Source organism: Pristis pectinata, chromosome 2, assembly GCF_009764475.1.
Source record: "Pristis pectinata isolate sPriPec2 chromosome 2, sPriPec2.1.pri, whole genome shotgun sequence".
In the NCBI taxonomy this organism is placed as follows: Eukaryota; Metazoa; Chordata; class Chondrichthyes; order Rhinopristiformes; family Pristidae; genus Pristis; species Pristis pectinata.
Genome location: NC_067406.1, coordinates 63,757,731 through 63,772,830, shown reverse-complemented (window position 1 = coordinate 63,772,830; position 15,100 = coordinate 63,757,731). Strand labels below are relative to the sequence as shown.

General features: G+C 41.1%; 1 protein-coding gene and 1 long non-coding RNA gene across 2 annotated transcripts in view; one reads left to right on the top strand and one right to left on the bottom strand.

Moving 5' to 3' along the window:
- Window positions 1–9,597: 9,597 nt before the first annotated feature.
- Window positions 9,598–14,709, bottom strand: LOC127580317 (uncharacterized). The gene is made up of 3 exons (XR_007957807.1): window positions 14,615–14,709; window positions 13,837–13,947; window positions 9,598–9,687 (listed from the first exon to the last, which is right to left on the bottom strand). It is a non-coding gene; the product is annotated as an uncharacterized LOC127580317 (long non-coding RNA).
- Window positions 14,390–15,100, top strand: part of slain2 (SLAIN motif family, member 2) — a 37,823-nt gene continuing 37,112 nt past the window's right edge. Inside the window, exon 1 of the mRNA XM_052033504.1 lies at window positions 14,390–15,006. Coding sequence (XP_051889464.1) covers window positions 14,582–15,006 — 425 coding nt within the window. The 5' untranslated portion in view covers window positions 14,390–14,581. The remainder of the gene's footprint in view (window positions 15,007–15,100) is intronic.

The following is a 15,100-nucleotide window of genomic DNA, read 5'->3' as shown; positions in this document are numbered from 1 at the left end:
CCTACCTACAGGAAAGATGTAAATATGCTTGAAAGAGTGCAGAGAAAATTTACAAGGATGTTGCCGGGACTTGAGGACCTGAGTTATAAGGAAAGGTTGATTAGGTTAGGACTTTATTCCCTGGAGCGCAGGAGAATGAGGAGAGATCATATAGAGGTATACAAAATTATGAGGGGCATAGATAGGGTGAATGAATGCAGGCTTTTTCCCCTAAGGTTAGGTGAGACTAGAACCAGAGGATGTAGGTTTAGGGTGAAAGGTGAAATATATAAGGGGAGTCTGAGGGGCAACTTCTTCACTCAGAGGGTGGTGCGAGTGTGGAATGAGCTGCCAGTGGAAGAGGTAGATGCGGGTTCAATTGTAACATTTAAGAGAAGTTTGAATAGGTACATGGATGGGAGGGGATTGGAGGGATATGGTCTGTGCAGGAAGAAGCGACTGGGCAGAAGATCAGGTCGGCATGGACTAGATGGGACGAAGGGTCTGTTTCTGTGCTGCAGTGCTCTATGACTCTATGAAAATGATCATCTAGTTGGAGTAACAGGTTTTTTTTTAATTTATTCATTAGGATGAATCTGGGTGTCACTGGCTGACCAGCATTTATTGCCCATCCCTAACATCCCTGCGAAGAGAGTGGTGAGTTGGCTTCTTGAACTGCTACAGTCCTTCTGGTGAAGCTACTTCCACTTAGCTGTTCAGTAGGTAGTTTCATAATTTTGACTAAGTGAGGATAAAGGTCCATTGATAATTCGCAAGTTACATTAGCGTGTAATTTCATGGAGTTCCTATGTGCTTGCTCCCCTTGTCCTTCTCTGTGGATAGGTTATGGTTTTTGGAGGTACTGTTAGAGAAGCAAGTAACTGCAGGGCATTTTGTACACAGTACACACTGCAGCCATGGTGTGCTGATGAGAGAGGGAATGGATGTTTAGAGCGGTTTACTAGGTGCCATTCAAGTAGGCTGCTTTGTCATGAATGATATTGAGGTTCCAGAGTTGTTGGCAATGCATTTGTCCAGACAAGTGGAACATATTCCATCAGCTCCTGACATGCTTAATAGGTAGAATTCATTTTGGCTTTTTTTTTGAGTCATTTATCAGGTAAGGGAGAGGGGTACAGGTCACTGATCAGATAAAAAGCTGGGGGGGGGGGGTGGTGGAGGTCAGGAGCCAGCATGGGTGGAGACTGGAGCCTCCATTGGGGACCGTGGCAGGTCAAAGCACCACTACCTTAGTGGATTGATGGGGTTAAGTTCTTGCTAAATAAGGGATTGATGAAGGAAAATTAGTTGGTCTGGGTGAGGGCTATCAATACCATCTCGGGGAGAGCTTGAGGGACAGAAAGAAGATATGGAACAGTGGAAACCAGTTGCTCACTGCACCATAAATACACCGTTGTCCTGAGAATAATCAGCAATATAGTCCAATTGCTCAGGCAATACTGCATTGCATGGGAAATGATGCATTCAATACACTCTGATACTAATGCTGAAATTGTGTCAGACGCACTTATGCCAAGAAAGAGGTTTATTTCCAATGCACTTCTCCTGTTCTGTGCATGGCAGAGAGAGAGCAACACTGGGCCAGTGAAGACTAATGATGCCTTCCCAGTTTAACCTGTCAATAGGGAGCTTCACTGTTAGATTTAAAAGACCCAAATGCTGGACTTTTGAATCTAGGTGTTTGCTTGCACATTTATGAAAAACAGTCAACATTTAGTCACCCTTGTATCTGCATTTGCAAAACCAATCACAATACTTAAGAACCCCAATTCACACAACTAAGAAATGCATAAATATAACAAATTAATAAAAACTCAATAAGTAGAACCCTATAATAGAGAAAGCTGTGACTGCTGAAGGTCTGAATTTATTTTTACCTTTTGAATGCACTGAATATACCAAAGACCCCAACAATATCCCAGCTGCTGTGCTGAAAACTTGTATCCCAGAACTAGCTGAGGTTTCAAACAACCAGCAATCACCTGACAATGTGGAAAAGTATTCATCTATACTCTACCCACAAAAAGCTAGACAAACCTGAGATAGTCACTTTCTCATCTACCTACTCTCAATCAGCTACGGTGTGATTGTGCAATAAATGCCAGCCTTGCCATTAATGCCTTCATTTAAAAAATATCACTCATTAATGCTCACAATGCTGATAAATGTTTTAATATGTTTTTTCACCAAATTTTAAATTACTTGGGAATTCATGGGCAAAATCTATTAAGCAAGCTTCAATAAACTTTGTTGTTGCCTAAAAATTGTCTCTTGCACAGAAAATATGGTGAAAGTGTGCCCAAAAGCAGGACTTTAACTAAAGTGGAGATAGAATCTGCCTTGTGGAGCCATGTCAAACCCCTTCAACCCTCCCACTACCTTTAAATGGCCAAGGACATGCAGAAAAAGTTAATTGCAGAATCAGAATGGTGGCACCACATGACTCAGCATTCGATGAACCAATTCACTTCAACTCTAAGAGGATCCTCTCAATCAGATCATTTATATCTGCCACTGTGGATGCACCTATCATAGAATTGGTTTATGAAAATATGCCAAACACTAGCTTCATAAAATAAAGTTACTCAGCATCTGGTCCCTGTCTGGGCCTCCCTGTAACAATGTACCAGTTGTTTTGTAATGCAACTCCAATCCTGGAGCTGTATTTCAGGAAGTCTGTAGTATACTTATTAATGATCCAGCTAACGTATGAACCATGTTTTACTTCCCATCATTTGGTGTTGCTTAGTTTCACAAAATGAAACTGCAATATACATTATGTCCTAAGGAGCCTTCTGTCAGACTGGGTCTTTGTTAACATGGCGCAGACTTAAAGGAACGTCTTATAATAAAGCAGCTATGATGGCTGTCTGGAAAGCATGCATTATCCTTTGCTGCTGGTCTCTGAATCCCTTGGGATTCATAATAAGAAATAAGTTGAAGAACAATTGAACAATAAGAAAAGTATATTTGATAAGCTGGCCACTATCCATGACATAGAGACCTTGTGGGGAGAGAAAAGCAGACATCATCTCACTCCATTATTTAGTAAGATAATCATGATCATATGATACAGGTGTATTTCTGTAGGTGTGATTTGTTGTGGGTTCTAACAGCACAACATGAAATGGTTCACAAGGGTGGAAAAGCATCTTAATTAAGTGACTGACATGTTCCCCATAAGAAATTGACCCAAGTGTGAAATATAGTGGAGCTCATGATTATCAAAAACTGAAATCATATAAGTGTAATTTCAACTGATTGTAGGCTCATGTAGTTCTATGGTGGGACCAGAAGGAAAGTTAAAGGGAAAAATGAAAACTCTCACCAAAATACTGACCTAGATCAGTTCAACTCAGGTAAAAAGCAAGGATATTAAGATGACGTTGAGGTGGTAGGAGGATGAGTGTTGAATCTTGCCTTTGATCTTTAAAAAATGCTAAATGACAGAGAATGATGAAAATCCCCAAAATATAGCACCAAGATCTAAAAAATGACCATCACCAAGATAAGACAATTGATTGTGAAGATATCAACATATTTAATTTGGAAACAACTATTATTTATGGTATTTGAGGGTACCATTCTCAGCTAAAATAACCTGGTATAGTCTTATGCATCTGTGAGAGTTTTCTGTTGTTTAATCTGCAAAGATAGGAGTTATACTTTGAAAGTATGTAGCATAAAAAAGCATGACACCTTTTCAGGCAGTTAACAAGACTCAGTATGATCGAGTATTTAATAACTATAAGATAAGAATGGTGATCTGTGGGTGCAGCCCAAAGTTGCCAGGTTGTAAAAGATGATTTCCCATTAAAGTAGTCAAAAGGTCAGAGCCAAACAGCAAATCAGATCATTCTCAGTCTTGTTAATCAAACTGCCTGTGTTTTCTAGCCTATCATCTGAAGACAATTGTTAATATTGGTGAGTTAATATTGGTGAGTTAATATATAGTAAAGCTCATTGTTGAATAAACCACACACATCTGAATCACACGGACACTATTGTTGAAGGACCTCTGTTGCAACAGCATCTATAAAAAATCCCCTTTCACAGATTGGACATTGGCACATGAAAGATAGTGGGCAATTTAGCCCTTCACATCCAATTGGCTGACCATGCCAGCTCTATCTTTTTATCTCACTGAAACCATAAGAACCTCAGAATTAAAGAATAGTAAGGAATGCAAAAAAGCCAGTGGGCCCATTGAATATGCAAGGTCTCTTCCACAGAGCAATCCACGTAGTCCAACTTGCCTTCTTTTACCCCATGCCCTGAAAATTATTTTGTCCTTCAAATATGTATCCAATATCCTTTTGAAAGTTACCATTGAAACTGTTTCCATCATTCTATCAGGCACTCTGTTCTAAATCCTAAATAAATGTTACATTAAAAAAATTCTTTTTCATGTTGCCTTTGTATTTTATTTGCTGGCTACCCTAAATCCCCATTCACAAAATGCTGGATATAGAGAAATTAATATTTCAAGTGCAACAAACAATCTGCTGGAAGGGCTCAGCGGGTCAAGCAGCATCTGTGGGATGAAAGCAATTGTCAACATTTCAGGACGTTGCTCCAGATTCCAGCATTTGCAGTCTCTTGTGTCTCTAATATTTCAAGTGGTTGATCTGGGCTTTTCGTCAGAGATACTGGCTGACTTGCTAAATATTTCCAGCACTTTCTTTAGTTATTTCATATTGTGCTATTTTGATTTTAAATCTGCTATCTACGTTTATTGACATTCCAGTTTCTCTTTACTTACCTTATTTAAACCCTTCAAGATTTTAACAGATCTCCTTGAAGTCTTCCTTGCTCTAAAGAAAACAATACCCAGTGTCTTCAGTCTATCCACATACTTCTAATCCTTCATCCCTGGAAGCATTCTAACAGCTCTCTTTCATACCCTGAATAATGCCTTCAAATTGTCCCTCAAGTGTACCCTAAAATGGGGATGAACTAATGTTTTTTACAGGTTTATCATAATCAAAATAGGCCTCTTCATTCACCCTATAAAGTATATATCTTCCAAGTAAATTATCCCTCTTTTAAAAAGTAAGCTGATTCAGATTTCCTGATTTTGTTTTAGGACAGTTATTACAAGTTCACACTTGCTTGCATGAAAAATTGTATTTTAGGATTTACTTTCACCAAAAATAGTTCTCAGTTCTTCTGCTTAGAAGGGAGAATTGCTTGACTCCATCAATTCCATTTACTATTTTAAACACCTCCTCCAGTTTTCATCCTTAACCTCCACATTTTGTTAACTTATTTTGTTTACATAAATCTTTCCTTAGTCTTTTCTTTCACAAAATTACCTGCTACATTGCACACAAGTTCATTTTATCATTTCACATTCCTCAATATTCAGTTTTATTCCCCCAGAGCTTTTCTTCTTTGATAAGTAAAGATTAGTCAGACTGCACACAGCAACAACATAATTGGTTTCCACTTGTGTTCTCTCTCTCTGCTCACATGACACAGTTCTTCCAGTGTGCTGGCTAACATTTGTTGATTAACCAGCTCCTAAAGTGGATTATTTGGGCGGCACGGTAGTGTAGCGGTTAGCGCGACGCTATTACAGTGCCAGCGATCGGGGTTCGATTCCCGTTGCCGTCTGTAAGGAGTTTGTACGTTCTCCCGTGTCTGCGTGGGTTTCCTCCGGGTGCTCCGGTTTCCTCCCACATTGCAAAGACGTATGGGTAGGTTAATTTGGGTTTAAATTGGGCGGCATGGACTCGTTGGGCCGGAAGGGCCTGTTACCACGCTGTAAATAAAATTTAAATTTTATTAGTAATACATTTTATCTAGTAATCTAGTAATACATTTTATTGCTGATTGTGCGGTCTTGTTGTATAACATTAGTCACTGTGATTCCTACAGTGACTATGCTAGAAAATTACATCATTGATTGTAAACCATCCTAAGTTCATGAAAGGCAGTAGTCATCTTTTTAAAAAAGTGATCTTTGGGTGGGCTGTGAATGAAACAAATGGGAGGCAGCATAAATATCCAAATAAGGATCCTTGGATAAAGTAAGCCTCTGGACATGACCTTCAGGTACAAATGGAGTCTGTGCACTGCATTCTCTGCCCTTTTACATTAATTATCGACTTAACCTGTGGTTTTTAAAGGCACTTCTGGAAGTTGCTGAAAAAGTGGCCAAAGAAACACTGCAGAGGGGAGAGGTGTTGAGAGAACAGAGCAAATGTCTGTGATAGAGTGCAGACCAAAGTTGACAGGGTAACAATCATTTAAAAAGCAGAATTTTGAGACAGAAAAGAAAAAAAAGCATATTGAAACAAAGATACAGCCACGTCTATGGGGAGAGAAATAAAAGAGTCGTTACCTGAAATTGTTAAATTCAACATTACATCCTGAGAATTTCAACATGCTCAGAAGGAAAATGAGGTGCTGTTCCTCAAACTTACATAGACTTTACAGGAACAATGTAGGAAGCTAAAGAATGTGTGTTTGTGTGCGGGGGCGGGGGGATGTTTAATTAAAGTGACTGGTGACTGAAAACTCAAAGGTGCTCTTGTAGCCAGAAGTATTCTGCTAAGTGATCATACTGTCTGTATTTGGTTTCTCCAATGTAGGGGAGACCACATTGTGAGTGCTGAATATGGTACACTAAATAAGAAGTACAAGTGTACAGCTGCTTTGCCTGCAAGGATTGTTTGGGTCTGTGGATGATGGAAAGGGAAGAGGGAAAAGGACAGGTATTTCATGTATCGTGGTTGCATGAGAAGGTGCCCTAAGAAAGGAGTGGTCAATGGAGATGGAAGAGTCCAACAGGGAGCCATGAAGGGAACAGTCCTTTTGGAATGTTGAAAGTGGGGAAGTGGGGAAAATATGCTTGGTAGTGGAATACCATTGGAGGTGGTAGAAATTATGGAGAATGATCTGTTGAATGTACAAGTTGGTGCTGTGGAAGAGGAGGAGAAGGGGAACTCTGTGTTCTGGCTAGGAGGAGAGGAGGTGAAAGCAGAAGTGTGGGAAAATAGAGGAGAGAGAGCCATGTGAACCATTATACAGGGAAAACTACAGGTAAGGAAGAAGGAAGACATTTTAGTGATGTGGAAAGTCTTGTCATCATAGCAGATATGACAGAAACAGAGAAGCTGGGAGAATGGAATGAAGTCCCTACAGGAAGGGTGGGGGGAAGGATATTTGAGATAACTGTGGAAATTAGCAGGCTTGTAATGGATATTTGTGCCTATTCTATGCCCCGAAACAGAGGTGACAAGGAAAGGAGTCAAATATAATATGGATCATTGAGAGTGGAAAATCGTACAAAAGTAAATGCATTTTCAAGGTCTGTACATTTGCAGGTAGCAGCATGAATACATTAATTAAGGTAATAGAAAAGAGGCGGGCTGACCCACATAGAACTAAACCAAGGATCATTCCAGATATCCAACAGAGACGGGCATAGAGAGACGAACATTGATTGGTGACCTTGAGTTTCCAGTCTCATGTCACTTCTCTGCCCTACTCCCACTCTGATCTCTCTTTCTTTGGCTACCTACGTTGCTCCAATACACAATGCAAGCTCAAGAAACCTCATCTTCCATCTGAGTACAGGACTTAGTACCGAATTTTCCCCTCCTTGGACTCTATCTTTACCTCACGCTGCCTTGGTGAAGCAGCCAGCATAATTAAAGACCCCACCCACCCGGGTCATTCTCTCTTCTCTCCTCTCCCATCAGGCGGAAGATATAGGAACCTGAGGGCACCTACCACCAGGCTCAAGGACAGCTTCTATCCCACTGTGATAAGACTATTGAACAGTTCCCTTATACAATGAGATGGACTCCAACCTCACAATCTACCTTGTTGTGACCTTGCACCTTATTGTCGACCTGCACTGCATTTCCTCTGTAGCTGTGACACTTTACTCTGTACTGTTACTGTTATTACTTGTACTACCTCAATGCACTGTGTACTAACTCAATATATCTGCACTGTGTAATGAATTGACCTGTGCAATTGGTATGCAAGACAAGTTTTTCACTGTACCTCGGTACAAAGTGACAATAATAAACCAATACCAATTAACACTTTCAGGTAACCACTACATTTTTTTCTCCTACTCCAGATAATGGTTGTAACTTTCCAATCCAATAGTTTTCTTACTGTCTCTGACTGCTGGTTTTCAAAGTAATCGTTACTTTGACAACTTTGATCTGCACCCTATCACAGACATTTCCCCAGTTCTCTCCACCCCTCCCTGCAACTTAACACATGTGTTTTCTCACTTTTCTAGTCATGATTAAGTATCCTTGACTCGAAAGTTGACTTTGTTTCTCTTCCCTTGGATGCTGCCTGGCCTGCTGAGTATTTCTGACATTTTCTGTAGATGAATTGGTGGAAACTTTAGCTCTTATCTCATCATGTGCCTCACAGATAGTGATGTCATCCTCTCTTGGAACTATTTGCACCTACTCCTCAGACTCAGTCAGATTTCAACAGCAGCACTTGGTTAGTCAGGTTCTATTATGCAATACCTTGTCATTTCTAACTCAGGTTGAGTTTGGATATAGTGGTTTAGTTCCTTTCCAGGGTTATGTCAAATTACTTAGATTGCTATGAGCATTGATTTCTCTGACACAAAAGAAAAATACTCTGATGCCAGAAGTCTGAAATAAAAGCAGAAAATGCTTGAAACACACACCAGATCTGGGAGCTACTGTGAATGAGCAAAAGCTAGTTAGGTCACAACTAAGACCGTTTTCATTTTGGAACAGCATGCTGCAAAAAGGATGTAAAAGCACTAGGAAGGGTGCAGAGTAGATCCACAGGGATGTAACCACATTGGGGAACTTTAGTTTGGAGAAGACACTGGCTGGACTGGGATTGTTTTCTTCTGAACAAAGGAGGCTGAAGGAAGATATAAGGTAATTATCAGAAGGATTAAATGGGCCACGGAGAATATTTTCACTGAGAATGATGGCAGTCTGAAACACTGTGTGGAAGGTTGGTGGACGCAGAAACTTTCAATTCATTTAATACAAATTTGGCAAAGCACTTGAAATATCATGACTCACAAGGCTATGTATGAATTGAGTTAGAATGTGAGAGGGAGGGAGAGAAAGAGAGAGAGCAAAAAGTGTGTGGGGTGGAGTGCGTGGAGAGAGAGAGGGAGAGAGAAAGACAGTCAAAGAAAGAGAAAGAAAAAAGGAAAGCAAACAAGCCTAAAAGGAAGCCAGCAAGTTTTGTACTTACACACTTTTTGAAGGGCAGCCACTGGTACAATATAGGAAATATGGTAGCAATCTGTGCACAGCAAGGTTCCAAGTCAATGAGATGATGACCATTGTCCCTTTTCTGTGCTGTCACGTGTGGCAAAAGTTATAGAGGGCAGATTGCCAACTTTTCTTCAATAGTGACATGAAGCAATTAGATGGATTTTACCCACAAACATTAGGCTCATGGGCAGGAGGGGCACCATTGAGCTAAGAGTGATACTTGTTAAGTGTGTGGCCAGGATCTTTCTACTTACATGTTGATATATTTCCTGTGCCCACTAATACAGCAGTCAACATTTTAGTGATCGTCTCAAGTACATCAAGGGTTTTGCAGACTAACACTGTCACTGCACTTTCTCTGTAATTGTAACAGTATATTCGGCATTCTGTTATTTCTTTTCCCTTGTACTACCTCAACGAACTGATGTGATGTAATGATCTGTATGGATGGAATGCAAAACAAAGTTTTTCACTGTACCTCAGTACATATGACAATAATAAATCAATTACCAATTACAAGTAAGCAAAGTTTTTTTGTTAGGTGCAGCTAAAAGACAGACCTGTCCCTTTTTTTGCATCCATTGAAAAAAGATAGAAAAATTAAGCAGTATTTGTGGTGAGCATAAACATTTGGACATTTTGGGAATGGACCCTTCACTAAGCCTCGAAAATATTCCTGATGAAGGGGAGAAATGGAACTGCATATGTGTGATAGCTACTCACCATCCATCATCATGCCCATTATCCTGATCTTGCTGGTCTGCACTGGTTCCCAGTTCTTGATTTTAAAATGATGATTCTCATGTTTTAAACCCTTTCACAAGTCTATTTATGTCATGTCGTCTTTCCCAAACACCATTCCTTTAATTTTGGTCTGCTTAGTATCACTGTCTTGTTTCATCCCACTACTTCAGCTTTTAGGGACACATAATCTGTAAATTTATCTGCCTCTTCGCTTTCATGTCTTCCCTTAAAATCCTTCTTAAACTCAAATTTTCATTGTTTTTGGTCATTTATCTGCGGTGCCCATTTTTGATTACACCTCCATAAGCTGCTTTATACCATTTGTCTGCTAGAAATGCCATATAAATCCAAGTTTTTGTTATTGATAATTTCACTAATCGAGAGTGTGGAAGAAGATGAAGCTAAGGTTGTATTAATGGGTGAATACCGGAAATGTGCTGAAGATTTTAAATTGATCTTTTTGGTAGGGCAATGGAGACAAAAACCTTAAATTTATTCAAAATAATTATGTGACAATCTTTTTCTTGGGTTTATAGAATAACCTTATCAGCTGCATTTATCTTATGATTCAGACATTAAACATCAATATACAAATGTAAGATGATAAATTAAAGTTGCAAAAATATTCCGATATCATGAGTAATGTGACTAATAAAGAAGTCTTATTTTATCTTATCTAATGCTTCTTATTGTAAAGGTGAATATGGAAAACAGGAAATTATAAACCAGTTAGCCTAATTTCTGTCAGTAGAAAATGCAAGCAGTAGCAGATATTTAGAATTACAATTAGACAGAGTAAATGTGATTTTATGAAAAGGAATCTTCAATTTTTTAAGAGTTCTTTGAGGATGAAATGAGTAATATGGACAAAGTATATCTGGATGTCCAAAAGGCATTTGATAGGGTGCCACGTATAAAGTTACTGCACAAGGCAAGAGTTCCTGGCATTGAGAGTAATATATTAATTATATTAGTTAGATAGTCTTAGGCGAGTTTAAAGGTTGGCACAACATCGTGGGCCGAAGGGCCTGTATTGTGCTGTACTGTCCTATGTTCTATGTTCCTGGCATTGAGAGTAATATATTAATTATGAATAAAGAAATGGTTGACCAGCAGAAGTCAGAGAGTCAGGAATAATGTGTCATTTTCACATTGGTAAGCTGTAACTCGTGGGTGCCACATGGATCAGTACAACTTATATTCTATTTAAATGACTTAGATGAAAGTACTGAGTGTATTGAAGCCAAATTTGTTAACATTACAAAGATAGGTGGAAAAGTAAGTTACAAGGTAAAAGTATTTAAAAGTATATAGGTTAAATGAGTGGGCTAAAGTTTGACAGGTGGAGCATAAAGTGAGAAATGAGAGATTATCTAATTTGGTAGGAAGAATTTAAAAAAAACAGAATATTGGTTAATTGGAGTGACACTACAGTATGCTGTGGTTCAGAGAAATCTAGGTATCTTTATACATCAAGCATAAAGTTAGCACACATTTTCAGCAAAGAATTGGAAAGGCAAACAGAATGTTTGCTATTGTTGTATTGAGTGGTGTCACAACAACAACCTCGCAATCAATGTCAACAAGACCAAGGAATTGATTGTGGACTTCAGGAAGGGGAAGTCGGGAAAACACACACCAGTCCTATTGAGGGGGCAGCAGTGGAAAGGGTGAGCAGCTTCAAGTTCCTGGGTGTCAACATCTCAGAGGATCCAACACGTTGATGCAATCACGAAGAAGGCACACCAGTGGCTCTAGTTCATTAAGAGTCTGATGAGATTTGGTATGTCACCAAAGACTCTTACAAATTTCTACAGATGTACGGTACACAGCATTCTGACAGGTTGCATAACTGCTTGGTATAGAGGCTCCAATGTGCAGGATTAAAAGAGGCTGCAGAGAGTTGTGGACTCAGCCAGCTCCATCACTTGGAAAAAACCCTCCCTGCCATCAAGGACATCTTCAAGAGGTGGTGCCCAAGGCGGCGGCATTCATCATTGAGGACCCTCACCATCCGGGACATGCCTTCTTCACGTTACTACCATTAGGGAGGAGGTACAGGAGCCTGAAAACCCATACTCTATGTTTTAGGAACAGCTTCTTCCCGTCCGCCATCAGATTTCTTAACAGTCCATCAACCCATGAACTCTATCTCATTATTCCTCTTTTGCACTATTTATTTACTTTTGTAACTTATCGTAATTTTTATGTCTTGCACTATACTGCTGCTGCAAAACAGCAAATTTCACGACATATGTCAGTGATAATAAACCTGATTCTGATTCTGTTGCAAGGGGAACAAATTATTAAAATAGAGGTAGTTTTGTTAGAGCTGTACAGGGTATTGGTGAGACCACAATTGGAATACTGCATACACTTTGTCCTCATTATCTGCTGACTTCCTGATCTGTGTACTTGTGAGGTGGGCTCCAAACTCCACTTAATTTTTCTCTCAGAGGCACCAAAAGAGAAGGGATGCTGCATGTTCTAGCAAAGTTGGCCAGTTTTAACAAGATCACAAGACAAAGGAGCAGAAGTAGGCCATTCAGCCCATCGAGTCTGTTCCACCACTTCACCATGAGCTAAACTATTCTCCCATCCAGCCCCAATTCCTGGCCTTTTCCCCATATCCCTTGATACCTGACCAATTAGACACCTATCGATCTCCTGTCAATCAAAGATGAAACATACAAACTTACATTTACCACATTGTTGTTGTTATATCTACAGAAGCCTCAATGCCTGCGGCCGGTATTGATGCTTTTTTATTATCTGTGGTAAGTCCCCACCCTTATCCCTCACAAGTAACGAGGACTTATGTAACTCGTTTTGGTCTCCTTATTTAAGGGAAATACTTGCATTGGAGCACATCAGAGAAGTTCAATTGGTTAAGTCTGGGATGAAGGAATTATCTTACGAGGAATGGTAGAGCACTTTGGACCTGTACATGTTGGAGTTTATTGAGAGGTTGTTAAGATTATTGAGAGGTTATCTTATTGAAGCAAAAGATTCAGGGGGGCATACTGTTTTCCCTTCTAGAAGAGTCTAGGACTTGGAAACCTAGTTTCAGAATAAGGGGCTTACAAATTTACAACTGGAATGTGCCAGACCTCTTTCTCTCAAACAGTCATGAATCTTGGAATTCTCTACACTAGAAGGCTGTGGAAGCTAAGTCACTGAATATATATTCAAGATTGAAATAGACAATTTTTTTAAGTTTAAGTTTATAGGGTTGTCAAGGATATAGGAAACAGGAGTGGAGATGAGGCTAATATCAGTTCAGATGTATTTTTATTGAATAGCAGAACAGACATGAGAGGCCATTCAGCTTACCGCTATTCTTATTTCTTATGCCATATTTGAGAATGTAACTCTTGGTACCCTTCATGTGTTTGACTGCTATAACTAACAACCATATTATTTAAATTCTTTAATCAAATGTCATTATAGGTTTCCTTCCAAACAAGCCTTTTGGCCTGTTGGCTGTATCACACTCCTTAATGGTGGCTTGCATTCCTGGTGTTAATTTGGCTCAGATGACTTGAATTGGATAGTGGGTTTAAGAAGTGCCGCATTCTGGCAAGTGTTGACTTTTGGAGCAGATACTGAATTGGAGCCTTGTGTGTCTCTTCTGGTACATTTAAAAGACCTTGTGATTTTTTTCAAGTAAGGAGTTCTATAGGTGCCCATGCTAAAATTAATTCCTCATCCAACATAAGCAAAACAATTTAATTAGTCATTTATCTTATTGTGGCGCTGACTACCACATTCGCCATTCAACAATGACTGCACACAAAAACACCAACCAGTCCTAAACACACGTAAACAAATCCTGGAACTTTACCAGTGCTCTGTCTCTGGGAGTTTCCAAACTGCAGGCGGCAAGCTCCAACTGATAGATGTTCACGCATCCACTTTGGGTAGCATGAGGCTGTGGCTTGTAAGATCCGAAACCCTAGAAACAGCACTTTTTTAAAAATATACGAAACCTAGAATATTCTCAGCTGTCCACTTAAATGCAAGGTCTTTCCATTGTCATCTTGCAACGCCCACCTTCTCAAAGGGACATTTCCAAAAGGATGGACTGTGAAGTAGACGAAGCCCTCAAAACCATTGCTTATGGACCTTCCTCAACAGGGCACCGGTCAATCTCAGCCACAGAGTATGGGCATCAATTGGCCGGCAGGAAGGCCACCCGAGTCCTGCACCGCCTGTTTGGTGGCGCAGCCATGGGGATGAGAATCAAACAATGACGCAATGAAAATGCCGCGATGACGTCATTGTCACCGAGGGGAGCGGTGATGTCATGAATCGGGAACTGGGTGGAACTTGTTGACGTCAGGGCCTTAAAAAAAGGGGAGGGACCCGATGACGTAATGAGGCGGCGGCGGGGGGGCGGGGAGGAGACAAGCGGCAGAAAGATGGCGGCGGGCAGATGATGGCCGAGCTGGAGCTGGGTGTGGGGATTGTGCGGCTGTGATCGCGGTAGCGTGCGTCATGTGTCGGTAGTAGAAGAAAAGAAGAAGGAGGAGGAGGAGGGGAAGGAATAAAGAGGCGACGAGGAAGGAAACGTCGAGCAAAGTGGTGCGATGGAAGACGTTAACTCGAACGTCAGTGCCGACCTGGAAGTACGGAAGCTGCAGGAGTTGGTTCGCAAACTCGAGAAGCAGAACGAACAGCTGAGGACCCGCTCCACCATCCTGAGCCCCAAGCACACGGCGCCGGCCCCCGCACCCCCACCCCCACCCCCACCCGCCCCGGCCGGCGGCAATTCGTGGCAGCCCCTCCTCGCCTGCTGCCCCAGCCCGGCCCAGAATCTGGAAGGGGAGGCGTTGTCGCACCTCACGCAGCGGGGAGGAGCCGTGACCCAGTCGCCGGGATCTTGCGGCCTCTCGGGCTCGCTTGGCTGGGAGAGCCCCGAGCAGGCAGAGCGTACACTGCTGGATGAGGTGGCGACGTTGGATCTGGAGACAATGGGTCTGCAGGATGAGAGTGAGCAGGAGGAGGACAGCTGGTGAGTAGGAGGGCGGGCACAGTCCGACAAACGGCACCCGCCCAGTGTCTGGTTTTGACGGTAGCCTCTTGACACAGTGTCTGGCTTTGGGATG